The following is a 21551-nucleotide window of genomic DNA, read 5'->3' on the forward strand; positions in this document are numbered from 1 at the left end:
TGCCTGTGCTTTTACTGTATTCCAAGCCTCCTGCAAGCCCTAGCCTCAGAAACAGTAGGTATCTTGCCTCAAATACTTGAAGAGAACTTATTTTTCTTACAAAGAAAAAAAAAATTTAAGTAGGACCTGAACTTAAAACCCTGAGATCAAGACGTGGATGCTTAACCAACTGAGCCACCCAGGTGCGCTGCAGAGAACCTATTTTTACTAAGATGGGTGAACTGCAAGCCAGGTCAGGTGGTAAAGCACTTAGAAGTCACTCTGCTCTTCGAGGAAGACTGATATTAAATATGAAATAACTAAATACATAACTTCTAAATCAGGTATTACCTTATAATACAAATGAGTTTAAAAAACTATCAAAGACAAAATGACTTGAAGACTTTAGAATGACTTAAAAACATTTTATAGTTTCTATAATATCAATTTCTTTGGAGAATTAAGAAAAGTATGGCATAATTTTATTAGGTCATCTTAGTACTGGTTGAGGGACTGGATACAAAGTTCCATAAGAGAGCAGCTTGAGAGCTCCTAATTTAGTTGCAATTTTGTCCCAACCATTATCCCTTCTTTATGAGTTTTTAAAGAAAAATGTTCCCAAAACTTTTCAGTTGACTCAGCAATCTTCTAAGATGTTTATTCAATAATCATGTATTCCTACAAATAATGCTATATTTTTCTTCTTCTTTGTAGGCAGGAAGATCCTAAAACTACCTCACACCACCATCCTGTATACTATTATCCTAATCATAATATGTAATTCCTATTGAATACAAATACTGTAAAAAAAATAATTATGCTTAATTTCTAACGACTTATACTCTTCCACTAACTTAAAAAAAAAAAAAACTCACATGAATACATAGCACCAAACTATGAATGTTGTATTACTTACCTAAAGTCTCCCATTTTTTGTTTTTTGCAAAGCCAATTATATTTAAAGCTTTGCCACTTCACCCTCTCACTACATGAAATACCAAACGGTTGGTAAACCTTTTTCCCCTTCTTATTCCAATCCTTTCTCCACAAATACACTGCACTATTTTCTGCTAACTTTCAATGTCACATCTTTTCTTGCCTTAATCTGACTTCTTCGTTTAATCCAGCTTTTTTACTTTGTTGAAACCAATTAACCATCCTATTCCTTTTTGTTAATTACTAGGCCCACTGTTAAGCTGTCTGCTAGAGGTAAAAAAAAAAAAAAAAAAAAAAAAAAAAAAAAAAAAAAATCCCTAAAATAAATTATTAGGGGTATGGAGTCTGCTGCTTTGTGTAAATAAATATGCTTCAGAGTTAAGGCAAATACCAGTTTGGTCATAAAATTGTATCCTACTAAAAATTACTAAAAGGCACCCTACATCTTTTCAAAGATTCAAAAGATAAACTTTATAACACATCATGTGACTCATTTAATAATTTTATTTCCTTCCCTTCTCTAAATCCCCACCTCTTATGGCTACTAGTCTTTCGAGTAAAGCCCTGTATTGTACCTCCACAGGTTTACACTGGTAAAGTCTATAGACAAACCACTGAGCCTGGGTCATGTGACTATAATTAGTAACATCAATTCCAAAGTACAGATGTTACAAAGGCCACAGCTTTTTACCAGTGGACCAAATTTTTTTTACATTGAAGCCTCTATTCTTGTTTTTTTCCCCCACCAACTTTTATTAACTGCCTACAGTTAGTATTACTTCAAGTAGTAAAGGCCATCAAAGATATTTGTATTCTTCAAGCTCCACTATTCCAGTTCAGCATATGCCAATTCAAATCCAAAGGAAAATGAGAAACCCATTTAATTTCACTTTTGAAGCAATTACTTTTTTTTTGTGCCTAATAGATTACCTGACGAATGTCTCAAAAATTCATAGAAAAATATCTAAAACTCTATCAGCAATGTGACAACATTAACAAAAACAACTAGAACCTATTTTTTGATGAAAAGATGTGTTTGAAAGAAAAAAAAATTGGGAACAATTCCATGTCCTAAAAAGGATATAATAATCTGCTATTTATCTGAGGTCAGATTACTTCCAACCTCAACCACCCAAAAATATTTATAAACTAAGAAGTTAAAAAAAAAGTCCTTGAGTTTCAGAAATGTCACAAAGCCTACTCTACTCCCAATCATATTAGAAAGAGTAAGATATTTGCAGCGGAAATAAATATGACAAAACTCACAATCAATTGAGCACACTAGTCATTTAGAAGGGATCTGAAGGTATGCTAGTCTAGCTCCCATTTGATATATTGTACTACACAAAGTACAATGATTTGTATTCATGAAAAAGACCTCAAACCATTAAAAAAAGGCACATATTAAGCATTTTTACAAACATTCTCTGAAACTTACAACAGAAAGATTGTTTCGATAATCTGGAGAATTCAGTAACACATCATACCTAAATATTCAATATAAATGAGGTGTCTTCAAATAAAACATTACCATGTCTCAGAGAGCTCTCTGACTTTTTCACTATGCTGCATTACTCCTTAATTCACGTACTCCATTATAGAAGTTAGTCTTCTCTCTTAAAGTCCCAGGACACTGAGGCAAAGACTGGACTCTTTCCTGACTGCTTTTTAGCTCCAACCAACTGTTGCTATGCAAGAATGCTGTGCCAGAACCTCTGACTAATCATGGGAAGCCTAAATTCAGATTTTATATAAAATCATCTTATTTTTAAGATTACTACAAAGGCCAAACAAAAAACTTTTGTGGCCCAGACATATTCAAATCACATGTTTGCAGCCTCTAAGTTAAAAAATGAATCTGTACTGTATTTGGAAGAGAATATGAAACTCCAAAACTACATGGTGTGAGGGTACAACTTGATGATACTCAAAACTAAACATAACCTACTTAGTTTACAACATTAAATATTAATTTTTGAGTGTTTGGGTTATATTATTTTTTTCCTCCCTCACTAAATGCATTTATTTTTTTCTCAAATACTTTGAGTTTCCTGCACAAGCAAATATTTCTAAGAAGTTAGTGACTTCTTTTGAAAAAATACACTTCATATATACTTGAAATCAAATAACAAAACCTTAAGAAATGCACATAATAATTAATTAAAAAAGTGAACCCACAAATAGTCATGAGGTTGAACTCACAGCAGCCTCACCTGTACTTTCATGGGCAGTCAAATATTTCATCCATTTCTTTTTTCCCCAGAGAAAAGAAGCATTCAGAAGAAAAGCAAGTCAGATAACAGTCTAACTCCTCTAGCCTTTTTATAACTAATAGGACAAACGTTAGTCAAATAGAAATTACAGAAAACATAGAAAATACTTACCTGGACTTGAAGACTCAACAGATGGCTGGGGGGAAGGGGGGAGAAAAGAAGAAAAATTATCTTTGTGTAGTGACTTTTTACAAAATTTAAAGGAATTATTCAATGGCTAGCATGACCCCCAAAACCACAGTAAACTCTAATGTCTGAATTACCCAAGACAAACTAAAACCTTCTATATAATCCTTTCTCTGACATTATGTTTATTTAAACATAGAGAAAAATTCCAAACACTCCTGAATCTAGAAACAAAGATAACAATAAGGAATTGATTCAGATTTTAAAGGCAAATATAGGTCATAAGATAAGTAGTTTAAGAGATCTGATTTTGGATCTTGGAACATTCTAAAATATTTTCTCCTTTTGGACAAAAACTATATGGTCTCATTCATTTGGGGAATATAAAAAATAGTGAAACGGAATAAAAGGGAAAGGAGAAAAAATGAGTGGGAAATATCAGAAAGGGAGACAGAACATGAGAGACTCCTAACTCTGGGAAACGAACTAGGGGTGGTGGAAGAGGAGGTGGACAGGGGGTGGGGGTGACTGGGTGACAGGCACTAAGGGGGGCACCTGATGGGATGAGCACTGGGTGTTATTCTATATGTTGGCAAATTGAACACCAATAAAAAATAAATGTATAAAACAAACAAACAAATAAATAAATAAATAAAATATTTTCTCCTTTTAACACAGAAGAAATTACATACAAGGTTTGCTTATATGTATATACAAGCTGGTCTCTGGCTTAAAACGTGTGGGAGAGGGAAGGCCAAAACACTTTAAGACATCATTTTATATAAAAGTTATATTGTAAGAAAGCAGAAGAAAAAAGTAAAATGTTATTAAGCACCAAATAGTACACTGGGTTAACTTTACTAAAAAACAACATACTTTTAAACTATCACAGAATTAGTAACCTTCAAGCTAAAGTTTAGAGAGGTTAGGTTATCTGATGGAAAAATTATAAACATTTCCAATTATAGTGCTGCTTCTACTGCAGCATTCTACTTCTCATATATTTAACTATAAGCATTTAGAAAATTTAAAGATAAAATTGCTAGCAACTCATTTCACTACTTGACAATTTGTGGCTATCTTGTATCTACCTTCAGCTAATTCACAACTATAAACAAATCATCTACAATCATAAACTTTTATAAATAACAAAAACTAAACATGCTTCAAATAACACACTTCATAATTAAAATCTTTCCTATTCATTCAGAACTATTTCATGCCCATGAGAAGTCAGAGATGCTGGAAGTCTAAAAGCATCAGCAAAGAGATAGGGTTATTCTAGTACAGACAGTCCCCAACAATGATGGCTCAACTTACAATTTTTCAACTTAACAACAGTGCAAAAGCAATACACATTCAGTAGAAACCAAACTTCAAATTTTGATCTTTTCCTGGGCTAGCAATACGTGGTATGATACTATCTTGTGATGCAGGGCAGTGGCAGCAAGCTGCAGCTCCCAATCAGGCATGCGATCACGAGTGTAAACAACCACCAACACACTTAGGACCATTGTGTACCCATACAACCTTTTCTGTTGTTCACTTTCAATATAGTATTCAATAGATTACATGAGATATTCAACGTTTTATTATAAAATACACTTTGTGTTAGAGGATTCTACCCAACTGTAGACTAATGTATGTCTTGTGAGCATGTCTGAGGTAAGCTAGCCTAAACTCAGCTGTTTATTCATCAGGTTAGGTATATTAAATGCATTTTTGACTTAATGATATTTTCAATGTATGATAGGCTTATCAGGACATAACCTTATCATAAGTCAAGGAAATCTGTACTTTCCTTCTTTCTGCTAAGTAATGAGGCAGAGAGCCAAGAAAAACAAAACAAGTGCCTAATTTTTCAAAAGCTAGGCATTCTAAGACTAATTTCTTTTTTTTTTTTTAAAGATTTTATTTATTTATTCATGAGAGACACACAGAGAGAGGCAGAGAGAGACACAGAGGGAGAAGCAGGCTCCATGCAGGGAGCCCGATTTGGAACTCAATCCAGGGACTCCAGGATCACGCCCTGAGCCAAAGGCAGATGCTCAACCGCTGAGCCACCCAGGGGTCCTCTAAGACTAATTTCTTATAAGATAGTATAACTCCATTTTGAACAGTCCACATTATGCTATTGTACTTAAGTATGACATTCTAGATCTGAAGCACACTTTTCCAAGGGCCTTATTCTTTTCCCTTTTAATGCTCAGAATGGCTCAGGACTATAAAAACAACTTATTTTAATAAGACTAATAAGAGTATTCGGTATTATATATCTTCAAGCGTCACACCACTACCTTAACTTAAAAGTTACTGTGCCACAATAGAGTCAAAACAGTGCTACTTTTTAAATTCTATTCCTCTAATAGGAAGCTGGAGAGCAGGGTGATAAAGTAATGTAACTATACAAAGGGTTTCCAGCTTGCTTAATATGTTTTGGGCAGAGCTACACATGTCTAGCTCAAAATGGATTTAACCACCACACAAATTATTACACAGCAAACCAATATTTTAAAGTATTAATCCACCTTTATGTCATGCAATTATGCTTTATTTACCAAGTTTAAGCACAATCTCTCTCCAAGACTACAGCAACGATGACTATCTTCATCTGGTTTGCCATCCAGAGTAGCCTCACAGTGCTGTTTTTCCTTTTCAGTAAACTTTTGAAATGATTTCCTTTCAAATTAGGAGCTTAAAAGAAATTGCTCTTTCAACATTTAGTTTTTTTTTTAGCACTTCAGTAATTATTCATTTAACAGTCTTCTCATAAAAAAGGGGTTTCTGATTTAAAATGTTATCCTACTGAAGAATTAAAGGTACATTTTCAATGATTTTAGATATTGGCAATAATGAAGATACTGAATTGTGAATGGTGTCTGTAGTTTGTAAAAGGCCTCAAACCATAGATTGTTGTTTTACTGGGTAAGGTTATATATTGCTTTAAAGTTCTGAAAAAGGCCCCGAATCTTTTCCATTAATTAAGATACCAAATGTTTAGAGGACTGGTTGCATTTGTAAGTTTAGCTGGCATAAAGCAGAACACCCTCTACTTAAAGATAGCATTAATGATCATTTTACGTCAGAGATGCTGGAATGTTTCAAGAACTGTGATCTGACTGATGTATACCTAGATTAGCATGGGGGAGGGAAAGTAGGGATGGTTTGCTTCTAAACATATATTTTAGTATTCTATGCTCAAAATAAAATTCCATTATTTCATTTGGGGTAGGGTGAGAGGTCAGTTTCCTGAAAGTTAATTCTATTCAGTTAAATTAAAAATTCAGCTTCTGGAAAACTGGCATTTGAAAATGGTTTATACTATAAACATTACTTACACCCAACTAACAGACAAAACAATTATTTTTCAAAATAAGAGTATAGTATCATAATACAGAAAACTTCAGTTTATGAAATGAGAACACTTTTTATTTATTTAATACTTTAGAACACTATTTATTTAGGTATTTAAGAGAATAGAAGAACCAGCTTACATTTATATAGTACTACATTTTTTTAAATGCATAAAGTTACTTCATCATACTATATACCTGGCAATTAACACTTGCCCTGCCTACGACATTTTATAGATTTCACAGCCCAAAAAGATAAAGTGACTTCATGATAGATGGTAAAGGTGGAACTAAAGTCTAGGACTTGAATGCTTCTACATTTTCCAAGGAAAAAACTATATTAAAAACATTTCTCTTTACCTCTCTCCTAACTCCTTTTTCTTTTTAAAATGGTTTCATTTGTTCAAAGCCATGTTTAAAATGTGACTGCAAGCTGTCAAGTGTCACATCAGACTATCATCTACGTCTTGTTAGGAACTGGTATCTCTAACAATACTCTCCAGAAAAAACGGAAACATCTACCATTAATGGCAAAGTAAATTGGAAAGGCAGAAGGAGGGGAAAAAATAAAACTAAAGTTGTTAAACAGGTACTCATTTGTAACAGTATCTATTTGTAGAAAAAGTACAAAGTAAAATGCAAGTAGTAAAGATTTTTCATTTGAAATTAAAACGTACTTAAAACACACTCATACATTATTGATAAAAATACATACATTATTGATAAAAATAGAATGGCTTAACCATTCTAATGATCATTTTGCTACTATGAAATTACCCTATGGTAGGCTAAAAAAAGCATGCCAAGATACGTCACTATCATAAAGTGGTTCATTGCAAAAAGTTGGTGAAAAATTTTAAAATCTATCATTTAACTAGTTAGAAATGAAATACAGTTCTTCCAAACATTTAAACACTATTAATCCTTTAAAAAGAATGAGACAGGGGATCCCTGGGTGACTCAGCGGTTTGGCGCCTGCCTTCAGCCCAGGGTGTGATCCTGGAGACCCACATCTGGCTCCCTGCATGGGGCCTGCTACTCCCTCTGCCTGTGTCTCTGCCTCTCTTTCTGTGTCTCTCATGAATAAATAAATAAAATCTTAAAAAAAAAAAAAAAAAAGGAATGAGAAAATCTGTTTGTGAATGAGGAAAAAATGTAAAAAAAATATACACATATTTACTCATACATATGGAAGTAAAAAAAAACAGTGTAGAGAGGGTAAACTGGGTGGAATATACATGAAGATTTTTTTCTTCAAAAATATACACAAGAATTCGTTAAAAAATTATCTCTAGGAATTAGGGGAAATAAAGCTTTTTTCATTTTATACCTTTCTACACTGTTAGAATTTCCAAACCACTTGTTAATGTTGATGCATTGTTTTGTTTTGCTTTTAAAGTCAGTGGAGATTATCTTGTGGAATTATGAGCTATTTTCATTTTCTTCCTCTACTTTTAGAGTTTTAAAAAAATTTAGTACATGCACTTTTTTTAAACAGGTGTGTAATTTAGAAAAATAACCTAGTTTTCTTTTAGGTGCATACATAATTACATGACTAGATAACACTAGACAGCCACACACAGTATGAGCAGGCTAAATCAAATTAAAAAATGAACTGTTAACTTTTATATTTTCACCACATACATGATTCAGTTGCTAATAGTTGTAACAGTATTCAATGTCTCAGGTTTGTTCAAATGTTTCTTTTTTAATTTTGTTTAAGGTTTTATTTATTCATGAGAGACAGAAGGGGGTGCAGAGACACAGGCAGAAGGAGAAGCAGGCTCCATGCAGGGAGCCTGATGTGGGACTCGATCCCGGGACTCCAGGATCACACCTGGGCCAAAGGCAGGTGCTAACCCACTGAGCCACCTAGGGATCCCCTAAATGTTTCTCTTTTGTATATTTCTAGAACATGGTAATCTCACATATTACCATTATTAAAAAATAATTACACTAAAGTAGTAAAAACATGAAGTAATCATTAGACTCCTATATTCCAGGCAATCCAAAGCATATTTTCAATGAACATAACTGTCTGAACTAATTTCTCCCCTCAAACCAATTCCACCATCATTTCTTTATCATCATCACCAACGTAGTAAATTTAGACACGAAACCAAAGATTCTACAGTTATGGGGATAGAAGCCAGGAAGGAGTTAGAGGCCCTCCTCCAGGTGAAGACAGGGGAACTGTGCTCATCATTTCTCTTCTTCCAAACAAAACTAAGTCACTTAACTTTCCCCTGAGGAATTCTAGAGTATAAAAAAGATTAATAAAGTCTTGGGGCTAAAACTAGCAAATTGACTATGGTAATAGTAATTCAGAGGGTGAGTTGCTATAATTAAGCACTAGAAATTCAAAAACCTAGGCCCCACTCTTACCTGTGCCACAGCCTAACTATACAACCTAGGACAAACTGCATTAACTCTGCTCAGTTTCATTTTCCCTAAGACAGAAAGACTTAGACTTCTTCTAGTTCAATTTCCTTTGAGATCTAAGTTCTTTTATTATGAATTGCTCAAAAGACATATCACTACTAAGGAATACTTAGCTAAAGGAATGGGATATGTTTAATAGCATCTTCTAAATTTTTTTTTAATCTAAGACTTTTGGAAAAAGATGATCTCAACTTGCAAAAAGCTTTCTGGAGGGTGCTACTTTATGAATTTCCTATCTATACAAACATAATTTTAAGTCATTCTTATAATCCATAGAGTAAGTCAAACAGAATGGGTCCCAAGTGATGACTGGTACTTGAACAGTTTAATCACTGTAATGAATTTTGAAACCCTTTGCAAACCTTTTGAAATACACAGGGACTCAAGCTAGTATCAAGAAATTTCTATATAGGTGATTCTTTTCCTACTTTTATTAATTAGTTTCTTGCTTCAATGGCAGTGTTTTATTTCTGATTTGAGAAACTGATAGTCTCTGTACAAAAATTCTCTAATATCAATCCACTTTTATACTTCCTCCAACTAACCTTTCCTACCTTATTAAGTACTTCATTACCCCTTCCAAATTAAACTTTATTAGACTCTCATACATTGGCGTTCTTAATTACTCTGGATAAATCCTAAATACACTAAAAGACAAATATTTTTTTAAAAAATTCATTACCACTACAGAGAATTATTTAAAGCCTAAATCCATCGCAGTGAAACAAGTTCTGTTTAGAATTGAAATTAACACTGTCGAGAACAGCAATCAAGATTCCATTTCCTTAAAAAACAAAATCCAAATACACTAAAAAACCACTAAGCAAGCAGTCTATTTTCAAGAGAAGCAAACAAATAGATGTGATAGCACACATTATGTATGTCATTTTTGGAAATCTTTTAAGTACTTAAAAATACAGAAAAGCAAGTTCATTAAATTTTCTTCTCTTTATATAACAATATGGCCTAGGTGAAAAGATAGGTCTTGTACTATGTTGTGGCTTTTTTTTTCCTGGAGAAAAAAAGTCCCTCATGTGTTTACAAACTCTGAAATAACAGACAAATTGTTCATTCCCAAAGGTCCCTACACCACATTCCTTATAAAACCCAAAGGATCAACGATTTCTTCCTCTTAATGCTTTCTTTCTCATTGCCTTTGTAAAACTGCAACTCTCTGTAATTTCCTTCCTTTAACTGTGACTAGGAGAAGCTCCTTTTAGAAGATTGATAAATCATTTTAAGGGATAATTAATGAGAAATACTATCAAAAACTATTAAGAAAAAAAAAACTATTAAGAAAGGGAGAATGTGCCATTCATTCCAAGCACATTTAATATGTTTTTAATGTTACCACAATATGAGGAACCGTTAAATACATACTTCCTACTATGGACTGCCTAAGATGATCAGATCAAGTATGAAAAATCAGTATATTCTACTCACATCTAAATAATTTGTATTAAAAAATTAAACATCTCTCTGGAAAAACAAGGTCAGGGTCATTCTCCTGTGTAAGAACTAAAAATTAAAAAAAAAAAAAAAAAAAAAGCCCAGAAGCATAATATCTACATTTTTCTCTAGAGACGTGCTTCTTCAATAACCTGTTTTCCCCTCAGATTTATCAAATAAATGTATATTGTTGCTGTGTATTTTCTGTTATGTTATCAGTTAACTTCAATGCTCAAGTCTACTTAACCAAAAGTACAACAGTACATTTGATTTTAGCACATGCTTTATATTGGCATAAAGAATCAATCTCCTGAGAGTTCACACAAAAGCAAGTAAAAGCCCTCTATACACCAAGCATTTCTCCACCTAATTTTTTAAAATGACTAAGCTCTAAAATCATCCTAATTACTAAAATATTGAGATCAGAAAAACACAAATTAATTTTACTTTTCACTTTTTCACTTGTTTTAGATTTTTTGCAGGACATAGATGGAGGTTCCTTCAAATTCACTAAAAATAAAACCATCTGCAAGCAACTTAAGAGTTATAAAAGAAATTTTTTAAAAGATTTCAGGTCACTAAATAAATGCATCGAAAACAAAGTTCAGGTTTTCTCTTCTTGAAATTGAACCATCCATGTGTTCCTACTGAACATGAAAGTTCCATTCTCCAAGTGATGCAATCTTTAAGAAAACTAAAAGATACTCTTGAAAATATTAGGAAATGACTAGTGACTCAAAGTATTGCTTTTCCTCTCTTACATTAATGCAACCATCTTTGCTTCTAATAAACAGGAAATATTAATATACTTCTATTTACATGTTTTCAGTGTGGTAGGCAGTTAAAATTTATGGGTGACGTTTCTTAAATTTTACTGTATTTTCAAACACTTATGTTTTCTTCAATAATAGCTTGCCTTAAAATATGACTACAGAATTTAGAGTTCAAACCACCGTGAGTGGCACTACCAGGGAAGAAACCATATCGCCTATTACAGCACACCCCTGCTTATCTAAAGGGCATTCACTGAAGACTATTTGACAAAATGTAGGTAAATTCAGCCACTACAAGCCCTCCCCCCCCTTCCTTACATATGAAAAAAGAAACACTTAAAAATCTTACCAGGACTAAAATTGTTTCAGCCCAGTGGAATGAATCCAGTGATATTTTAGTGAAACACACAGTACTATGTTTTCTCCAGCTTATGTGCCTTGAAATACATATTCTTTAACCACAAAGAAAAAAAATGGAAATAAATCTAAGCTCTAAATTTAATTTTAAATGAAAAGTATTAAATGTTTTAAAAACATCACTGGCAGAAAAGAGTCCTGCTATAGTTAAATCCGCTCCTTTAATAGCAAATACTCCACTATACATTAATATAAAGTTAGTTTCCATAAGGAAGGCAGAAGGAACACCCTAAGAGCAACTGCACAACACAGCTAACTTTTAGGTCCCTCTATTCAACAGGTACATGAAAAAGCATCCAAATTAGTATTTTTCCTTAATCTACACGTTTCTGTAGCCCAAGGTTTACAAAGGAGGTATTATGGTGTTACCAAAATTACTCCCCTAACTTACTACTCACTTCATTTAGCAAACAATGAACACAAAAATTGGGGACTGGGTGGTTAAAAAAAAAAAATCACCTATTCCAGAATCTGTTTTGGGGTGTCTCGGAGAACGTGAAAACAGTAATTCATACAAGGAAATGCCTTACCATTGAGTGAGGCTCTGACTCGAAGTAGACTTAAAACCCCCTATACTATCACTCCTTCAACTCCAGGGGGTAAAGAATAACGGAATTCTTTCGAGGGTTACGGGGCGGCGGGGGGGGGGGTGTGTATTTTTTTTTTAAAAAATCACGTTTAAAGATTTAAATCGGAAACAAAATTTAAATCTCCAGTGGCACAACACGAAGTTGGAAAGAATCATTAAGAGTGGTTGTTCGCCAAGATTTGAAGCCCCCCCCAAAATAAAACAATTACCACCGAGGAAAAAGGAGCTTCGGTAACTCGTTTACTGGAAAAAGAGGGGGGAAAAAAAATCTTCCACCGTGGGGGGGGGGGGGGGGAGAAGAGGAAGACAATAATAGGCAGCCTTAATATTCAAGGGGCGGTGGGGGGGAATATGGGGAAAGTGAAGAGAGGGAAAGGCAGAAAGCAACTCTTCTGAAACGGGAAGAGAGAAAAAGAGGTCCGACCCCGAGGAGGAATGCACTGTGCCGGGGCACCCGGGAGTCCCCGGCCCGAACGGCCGGCCTGCGGGAGGCCAGGCTTGGTGCTCCACGCTCATCTCAGCACCGTCGGCAGGAGGAGAGCGAAAGGCCGTCCTGCCGTACGTTTTCCCCATTCACACCGACTGGGTGTCAGCAGCAAAGGGGTGGGGGCGACGCGGAAGGGCGCAACAGCATCTCGGGGAGGGAGGGAAGAAACTTCGCCAGAAGAGGAAGCAGCAGCTCCTCCCGGCCCCTCGCACCGGCCGGCGAAGTTGCGCCACCGACGCCCCTGCCCGGCGGGCGCCCAGCCCCGCACCCCCGCACCCCCCTCGGCACGCACTACCACGCAGCGCTCGACCCTTCAAACTGCCCCCGAAGTCCAACTGCGCCTCCGCCTCCTCCTGCCCCCGGACCCATCCCAACTAAGTTCCAGGGAAAGCTCCCGCCCAAAAGCGCGGCCTGTTCCGGACAACAGGTGGGCAGTGGCGCCAGCAGGGCTGGGCCTCTCCTAGCCAGGCCCACTCCACTCCTCCCCGGCCAGGGCCCGGGGGCGCCCGGCTCCGGGACGGGGAGGGGGAGCTCGCTCCCTTACCTCCGCCATATTTGCCGTACTGACGGGTCACATCTCCGCGGCGGCCGCAGCTGGGTCACGGCCAGAACCCGGATGTGAGACTCGGCTACAGGACTCCAGCCGCCGCCGCCGCCGCCGCCTCGGCCGCTCCCGCCGCCGCTGCTTCGGCGGGAACGCGCAGGAGCCGCCCGAGCGCGCCCACCACACCCCACTCCGCCCCCTCGCGGCGCCCGGGCTGAGCAGGACCGGAGGGAAAAAGCCGGCGCGCGCGCGCGCACAAGGGGCGCGCGCGCGGCCCCGCGGCAGCCTTCCCGGGGAGGAGCGCGGAGGGGGCGGAGCCAAGGTGGGTGTTGGGGGGAGGTGGGCATCTCCGCGCGGGGCGCCTCCCCCGCCCTGGCCGGTCCGCGACGCCCGCTGAAGGAGAGGGCCCTAAGGGACCAGAGAGGGCAAGGAAAGTGCCCCAAAAAGCCGCGTTCAGCCTTCACAGCGCAGCGGAAAAGATACGTCGTGTTCTACATGTAGGCCTTTTTTGAAGTGCATTTGCTGGAAAACGGATGTCGCTGTGATGCAACAAGGGCAAGGGCGCAAAGTAGAGCGCTTTGAAAGCGGCTGTCTCTTGACAAGTATTTCTCTCAGTTGATTCCTGACAGGGAATGTAAAATCCCACATCCCCAAATCCTAGAGGTCAGAGCAGAGATTAAGGAAAGGGGCTGTGGATACAGGTAGTCTGCTGTCCTCACATCTCACTGGCTTTTTTTTTTTTCCCCTCACACACTTCCTGAGATGCCAGGAGCAACATAATTGTGCAACGTTTGGATTTTGCACAATTAGAGAAATTTTCTAAATGCGAGATACTGAAAAGCTGCTCTTTGATGGATATTCGTAATCTCTGACTTGACTGCATTTAGGGAAAACCTGCTTATTTGCAATGCCTGAAATGCCAGCAATTTGAAAGTTTATTTTAAAATTTTGGCCTAGAACTGCCAATTGGCCTTCAACGCCAACTCTCATGACTGCACCGCCAATGATTGCAAAATAACAAACATGTTTCCCTTCCACTACTAAGGCAGATACTGGCTAATGCAAAGGTGATATTAAAACATGCACTAACATATTTTACTCAACCAGGAGTTTAAAAATCTTAATTTCAAAAAGATTGTTTTCCCCTAAATGTTCAAGGGTTCTTAATGCAATTTCAAAAATGATTACCCAAATCAACCAAATATAAAAAGTCATTCCTTCCAAATAATGTGATGCCAGCACCACCATATACTGCATAAATGTGCACATTTACAATTTTTCTTTAATACTCAACTTACAATGCAATATGGGCTGTTTTCTTAAATTATTTGTATTCCCTTAAAATTCTACACTCTATTAAGCAGTTTCCTTTTTCCAAAGATTCAACATTAACTTGAAATTCTTATGTCCGATAATAATTTGTGCATGAATAATTTGTGCATTTACAGGTATATGAAGTAGCTGCTAAGTGAAAGGACATTACCTGGTAATTTGACAGGAAAAGAGTCCACAGACAGTCTGTAAACCAATTAAACATAAACATCTGATGCACATTTTCTACTGAAAGAAAAGCAAGGGAAAGAAGAGAAAGGAAAACTTTAAGGTTCCCAAATCTACAAACAATTTTTACCATTAACTGTACTGTACAGTATTTTCACTTTATTTTTTTAGAATACTTTTATAAAAGTGTTTTTCAGGATTCCTTGGGGGGAGAATAAATATTTTAGCACAGGTACATAGAGTTACCCTACTGAATTACCTTAGTCCTTTGGACTCAAAAAACAGTTTCTGACAAGTCAGTTTCTGTTTAAATAGTTTTCACTTTGAGATGTTTGATGGAAAACAGCTGAAGACAAAGAACAATTGATGTGCATAGACCTGGGGTGGGTAAAGACAGAATAAGGGGCCTAGAGGTAGAAACTCAGGCTTTAAAATAACATGGGATAAAGGAGGATTTTCCATTTAAACTAATATATGAAATTTAGTTCACAGAAATTAAAAAGTATTGTCAAAATGCAAGGTACAGGAATAACTTGCTTGCTTAAGCCCATTTACTCTTTGATTCTTAAGTTAAACCTCAACAAAAAAAATCCCAATTATGATTAAAAAGCTGGGGATCATGGCCCCTTAGGCTACAGAATGAATTCTGAAATTGTCAGGAAAATCGGATCTGGGACTTATTTGAAGGGAATCCTTCTTACCGATAAATGACTTTTAAGTTTATTAATATTGTGAATCATTTTTATTAATTTTAAGTGGCATCACTTAGAGGAAAAATTCCATGTTTTTCTCCTTCCTTTTTAGTAAATGCGGGTTCAGTCCTTTTTTTAGGCTTAGATATTCTAAAAATATATAAAGTTAGAAATAGCTCCAATATTGTTAAGTCATTAGTAACACATTACTAATGAATTCAGTATAGTTTTATTCCCATTTTATTCTCATGATATACTTATCCTTCAAAATTTAACCACTTTAAGGAAAGTAAAGTTTTTCTCAAAAACTCTTGCTTACCTCCTCAGTATCAAATATATGAAAAGTAACATTCATGAGCCACACACCATCTCAGTGTTGGATGGGACCTTAGAGGTCTTTCAGTCAATTTCTACCTTGTCTAGATAGGAATCCCTCATTACGTGTCCCCACTATCAGGCTTTTCTGCCTATGCTAAAACACCTTCAATGACTTACTGTCTGATGAAGAGGCTGCTCTTTTCAGAAAAAGCTGTACGTTTAGAACATTCTTCTTTTTATTAAACCAGAATCTATCTCCTTGTTACTTCCATCCACTTCCCTGAGTTTTTCAGCACTTTGGATTAATTCAACAGATGTCTTCTTTGTATTTAAGTGCAAACAATCAATATTTATACTTAGGTTAACAAAATATAAATCTTTAATGCCTACCGATAATACTAGAAGACCTAAAAATAAGACATAACAGAGTTAAAGGTATGAAAAAATACACCAATACCTATGAGCTGTTTAAAATCATTACCGTTTATATAGTATTTATTAATGTGATATCTAAAATGGTAATTGTTAGAATTGGATAATAAAATATTTTAAAGTTAAACTAAAAAGTGTGGTTAATTCCAATTTTATGTGAGGTTTGTGGCTAATGTCCCAAAACAAACAAACAAAAAAACCACTATACAAAGCCTGAATAAATGCCTCTTGAGCTCCCATTCCCCACCTAAAGGCTTCCTTAGTTTCAGGCAAACTAACATTAACTTTCACCACATTTAAGTTTCTCAAAACTGCTATCATATTTGGAAATCATTTTTAAGCAATTTACTAGATACTCCATTAAAAGTCATTAAATATTTTTATAGAAGCTATCTCACACACTCACACACACACACACACACACACACGCGCGCGCACACACACACACCCCTTTCAATTATTATTTTGGTTTTAACAAAAGCCTTTTAAGGTCACAATTTTACTTCAGCCAGTACCTTAAACTAACCAATAAATAAAAGTCTTTGGCAGTTTACATATACCTAAGAAATATAACCTTTTATTCAGGACCAATACTTGACTCAAATATAAGATATATACCTATACTACATAAACAAAATGTTATGCAACCCAGGAACCTCTCATAATGCTCCAAGAAAATACCTGTAACAATTTAGGCTCTAGGACTGTTTGAATGCAGCAGATTCAAAATCTTAAAAACAAATTCTCTACCTAACCATTTTCAGAGTCTGTGAGTCCTTCTGAGATTGATAGACTATTTACTAAAATTTTTATTTGAAAGTGTCAACCTACACATGAAATGCAGGTAAAAATTGACAAATATCTATTAATTTGGTTGAAAATACCTGCATATCAAAAAATTTAAAAAGGATATCTGATAAATTGAGAGTTTACCTTTACTTTAGTATGCAGAACGCAGGTTACAAAGCAGTAATGCAATACATTCGGAAGCCCCACATCTATGCAAGAATCAGCATCATCTTTTTGTTAGTTTAGTTTTTATTATTAATGCCACCCCAAAACACTTACATAGCCTTTTGTTTCTTCAAGTAACAGGGTTTTTTTTCCATAATTTTTTTTTTTACATAAAGAGTTTTATCGAATGACCCCACTTTATCAGATTATCACAAAATGTTATTTTTATAGCCCTAATATTGTTGACATGTTATTTTTATCTCACCCCCAACTCTGGAAATTATTGGCCTATCATCAATTCTCAAACACTGGAATATACAGAAAGGGTAACGGAGTATGTATATTATTTGAGGGAGTTTGGACTTTCCCTCCCTTAATCTCCAAGTGTGCCCCTGCCTACCAGCATCACATCCGTCTTGTCTGCATTGAACCTCAACCAGTTGGTTCTTAACCACGTCCGAAACTCAGCCAGGCACTGGGAGAATCGAGCCACCACACCATCTGGATCAAAGAAAGAGAGCCTCAGTAGTAACGAGCCCAGAGACGATGATACCACAAGCTCACCATGTCTCTAATTCTCAGCCTGTCTCTAATTTTTAAGATAGCCAAGAATTAGGACAAGGATCCCATGACAATTTTAGGAAAACATTAATTAGCCTTGAGACATGCAATTGGTAACCGACGGTCAAGGAATAAAAGCGGCCCAATAAATAGGTCGCCTCATTCCATCCATGACTGAAGAAAGAAGGTTCGGTCAACTCCGCGTCATCTGGGCTAAGCGGCCTCAGTAGAAGGGCCAGTCTTGTAACTGCATAAGCTTTTCTGCAAAATTAAGAGTTTAAGCGTTGGAGGAAGCTTTAGGGATAACAGGGGCCCGGAGAGGGGCAGTGACTTGCCCAAGGTCACACAGCAAACGGGGACCAGAGATGGGCTCCAAGCCAGAGGTCTTTCCACGAAAAGCTGCAAGAACAAGGCCATTTCAAGGAGGGGTAGGCATCTGTCCCCAGGGATCTTCCCACGGGCTGGCAGGGCCTCGTTCCTTCATCTCAATGCCCTCTTCCAGTGTCTCTCTCCCCTCCCTCACTCCCCTCCGAAATGGGCTGGCCCGCCCAGGACCCCGCTCACCACGGGGCACTGCAGTGCAAGCAGGAGCCTCCCAGGGGCTGGGACCGAACCCGTATCCACAGGGGAAAAGAGGCGGAGCCACAGGGGGGATGGTCAGCTTAGCCCCACCCCGACCGTATTCGGGGCCGACAGGAGAAAGGGGCGGAAGCAAACTGGGCGAGACGAACTCACACCGCAGCGGATTCCCAGCGCGCCGCCGCCGCCGCCGCCGCCGCCGCCGCCACCAAAGCAAAAGACCGGGCTGGGAGGGGGAGCGCGGAGGAGGGCAGCTGCGCATGCGCCTCGGGGGGGCCGGCGCCCTCGGGGAGGGAGGAGCGGGCCGGGCGCGTTCTCTTGCAGCCCCTCCCCGGAAGTTAAGGGTCTTCCGGGCGGTGCTCTGCGGTGGGGGAGGGGAGGGGGAGAAAGGGGAGCGGGGACACCTTAGGAGCCCCTCGTCCCAATCAGGACTAGGAGAGGAGAGATGGTGTATGGAGGCTGCACTTACAGCCGCTGCCGCTGCTGCCGCCGCCACCTTCACTGCTGCCGCCACCGCCTGAAGAAGCCCCATCCATCCGCCTGCAGCCGGGGAGACTCAGAACCTGGGCGGGGCCTGGGGCCCGGGCCGCCCGCCTCCTTTTTCTAGTCGTCGTCCGGAGCTTCCTCTTGCTCCACCAACCCTCTGCCCTCCCCTTCGCCTCCGCCCTCCTCTCGGTCTCCAGCCGCCAGCCAACCGCGCGGCCGCTTGTTGAGCCGGGGCTCCTCCGTCTCCATGACGCCCGGCAAACATTCCGGAGCCGCAGCCGGAGCCGCTAGCGCCGGGCGTCGGGGTCCAGGGAGTCCGGAAGCAGCTAGGGAAGGGGGCGCCGAGCACTCCGCCGCCTGTCGCCACCATGCCCACCTCTCCAGGAAACAGCCGCAAGCAGCAGAACCTCTGGCTGTAAGTCCGGCGCCGAGAACTTAGTCCATCCTTCTGGGGCCCTGACGGAGCTCTTTTAGACCCGGGCTCCTGCATCCGTGCTCAGACGGCCCTCGGGGCTCTCCTGCCTCGGCGTCCCCTTCCTCGGCCTCGTACGGCCTTATTGGGCCCCCACCCCCACCCCCACCCCCCAACTGCCGTGTTCGCCCTACGGGAAAAGATCTGCTTTGTTTAGAACCGCTCTCCCTCCCGACACTCCTGGGGTGGTTTTTCCGGTCAGCCGGTCAAGCTTGTTGCCCCCATTCAGCCCGCAGGTTCACTGTGCTCTGTGGTCCAGGTGCTCTAAAACCTCCTGCCTCCGTGCTTTAAAACCCATTCCTGCGAAGGACGTTCTGCCGTTTCTGCAACACCGGAGAGAGAAGCTGGAGGAGAGCGCACAGCTCTGAGGACTTGTTTTGCTTGCAAACCTCAAAAGATGCCTTGGTGCTGCCCCAGCAGCCGCACTAAAGTTTCCTCCTTCATCCGCTCTCCTACACTTCAGACCACTTTTGTTCTCTCTTCTCAGACCTTCAGCATCTCTCCTCCAATCTGCAGCCCAGCTTATCATTCTTACCAGGACTCTCAAAGTTCCTGGGAGAGACCCTTACATTCTCTCTTGAATATGGTTCTCAGGGCCCTTTGTCCATTCTACCACTCCACCGAAACCGGTTTTGGTTTTTGTTTTTTGTTTTTTTTTTTGTTTTTTTTTTTTGTGAAGGTCGGCAATAGGCGCCCATCGAAATGCAAGGTCTTATTTCTCAGTTTCTTAGCCCTTCCGCTTCTCGTTTTGAATCGTTTCATTTGGTTGCTGGGACCCCACTCCTCCCTAGTTCTCTCCTTGTTTTGTGGCTACTTCTTTTCAAAATACTTTGGTGGTACCTTTTCTTCTTTCCCGTATCTAAATATTGGAGTGCTGCTGCAGTCAGTCTTTAGACCCCTTTCCTTCACTCTTGTCTTATGCCTTTAAAAATCGCCTGTACACTGATGATTCATAAATTTATATCTCTAGCCGGCACCTCTTCCAAAAACCAGAGTTCAAGAAAATCAACATCTGTACTTAGAAGTTAATAGGCATCTCATAATTCATATGCAGAACTAACCTTATTTCCCCCTCTTCTCTACTCTGCAGTCTTTGCCATTTCATTAGATAGCAGTTTCTGCTCCTCTAGTTACTCAGTAAAAAAACGTTGCAGTTTCTTTTGGCTTCTCTAATGCCCCACTCCATCAGCAGATTCTATCATTTTTACCCGCAAAATAAATCAAGACTAATAGAAGTCCCTGTAACATTATAGTAACCACCTAAATGGTCTTCTTACTAACACCCTACACATGGTAGTCACTATGGCTCTTCTCAAAACCCTCCAGTTTTTTCCATTTCATTCAGTAAAAACTCACATCATTACAGAGCCCCACAGGATCTCACTTTGGACTCTTCCCTTTGGCTGATTGTTCCACAACAATATCAGACACATTATTTTCCCACTTTACGGCCAGTGCATTTGCTGTTTTTTTGTGGAGTTTTTTTTTTTTTTTTTTTTTTTTTTTTTTTTTGCATTTGCTGTTCTTTGGAATATTGCACCTCCACATACTTTCATGACTCACTTATTTCCTTCAGATGTCATCTTATCAAAAAGTCCTTCTCTAACCACTTCTCATAAAGTAATATAATACTTCTAATTCCTAGCCCTTCCAGTTCCTCAACCCTGGTTTAAACTTATCTATAAAACTTATCTCTACTTGGTATATAATATACATGTTCATCAGTGTGTCTTCACCCAAACTATGGTATTCCATAGGACAGACATTTTTGTTCTGTTCACTGCCATTGCCTTGAATGAAGAAAGCATTCTATTTGCTTACTGAACGAATGAATAATGTATGTGAGTAATATTGGTTACTGTGCATCCTGTCTGGTTTTTGTTTATACTTATAGGTATGGAAATCTCAAAGTAAAATTAAGCTGAATTCATGAATTCTCTTGGGGATTTCCTAAATAAGGGCAGATTCATAACAGATTACCTATTAAGGAAAGAATCAGGTGGGAAGTAGTATAACCTTCACTTTTTTAGATAGCCATGTTATCCAGTCAAAGCAAAATTTCAGATTTTAAAATTACAACCATTTGTTTGACCTAATATGTTATTTCTCATCTTCTTCCTTTTAGATTTAATGCTGATCTTGGAAAGGATCTCATGAAACGTGTATTTCACATTTTTTTACTTTCTCCC

The 21551-nt window shown here is 38.7% G+C and overlaps 2 protein-coding genes across 29 annotated transcripts in view; one reads left to right on the forward strand and one right to left on the reverse strand.

Moving 5' to 3' along the window:
* MIER1 (MIER1 transcriptional regulator) overlaps positions 1–19058 on the reverse strand; it is a 58330-nt gene extending 39272 nt beyond the window's left edge. For 3 of the 28 annotated variants that reach the window (XM_072730607.1, XM_072730600.1, XM_072730614.1), the window contains exons 1-4: positions 18390–18619; positions 17665–17765; positions 14852–14928; positions 3300–3324 (exon numbers count right to left, since the gene is read on the reverse strand). In XM_072730607.1, coding sequence (XP_072586708.1) covers positions 3300–3324; positions 14852–14911 — 85 coding nt within the window. In that variant the 5' untranslated portion in view covers positions 14912–14928; positions 17665–17765; positions 18390–18619. Of the gene's footprint in view, positions 1–3128; positions 3166–3299; positions 3325–11680; positions 11778–13368; positions 13661–14851; positions 14929–17664; positions 17766–18389; positions 18766–18873 lie in introns of those variants that run through there. The other 25 variants (XR_011995960.1, XM_072730598.1, XM_072730599.1 and 22 more) reach the window with 23 other exon arrangements.
* Positions 19026–21551, forward strand: part of DNAI4 (dynein axonemal intermediate chain 4) — a 99775-nt gene continuing 97249 nt past the window's right edge. The window contains 2 exon segments of the mRNA XM_025983236.2: positions 19026–19190; positions 19192–19305. Of these exon segments, the coding sequence (XP_025839021.1) occupies positions 19138–19190; positions 19192–19305 (167 nt within the window). The 5' untranslated portion in view covers positions 19026–19137.

This window comes from Vulpes vulpes, chromosome 12, assembly GCF_048418805.1.
Source record: "Vulpes vulpes isolate BD-2025 chromosome 12, VulVul3, whole genome shotgun sequence".
Taxonomy (NCBI): Eukaryota; Metazoa; Chordata; class Mammalia; order Carnivora; family Canidae; genus Vulpes; species Vulpes vulpes.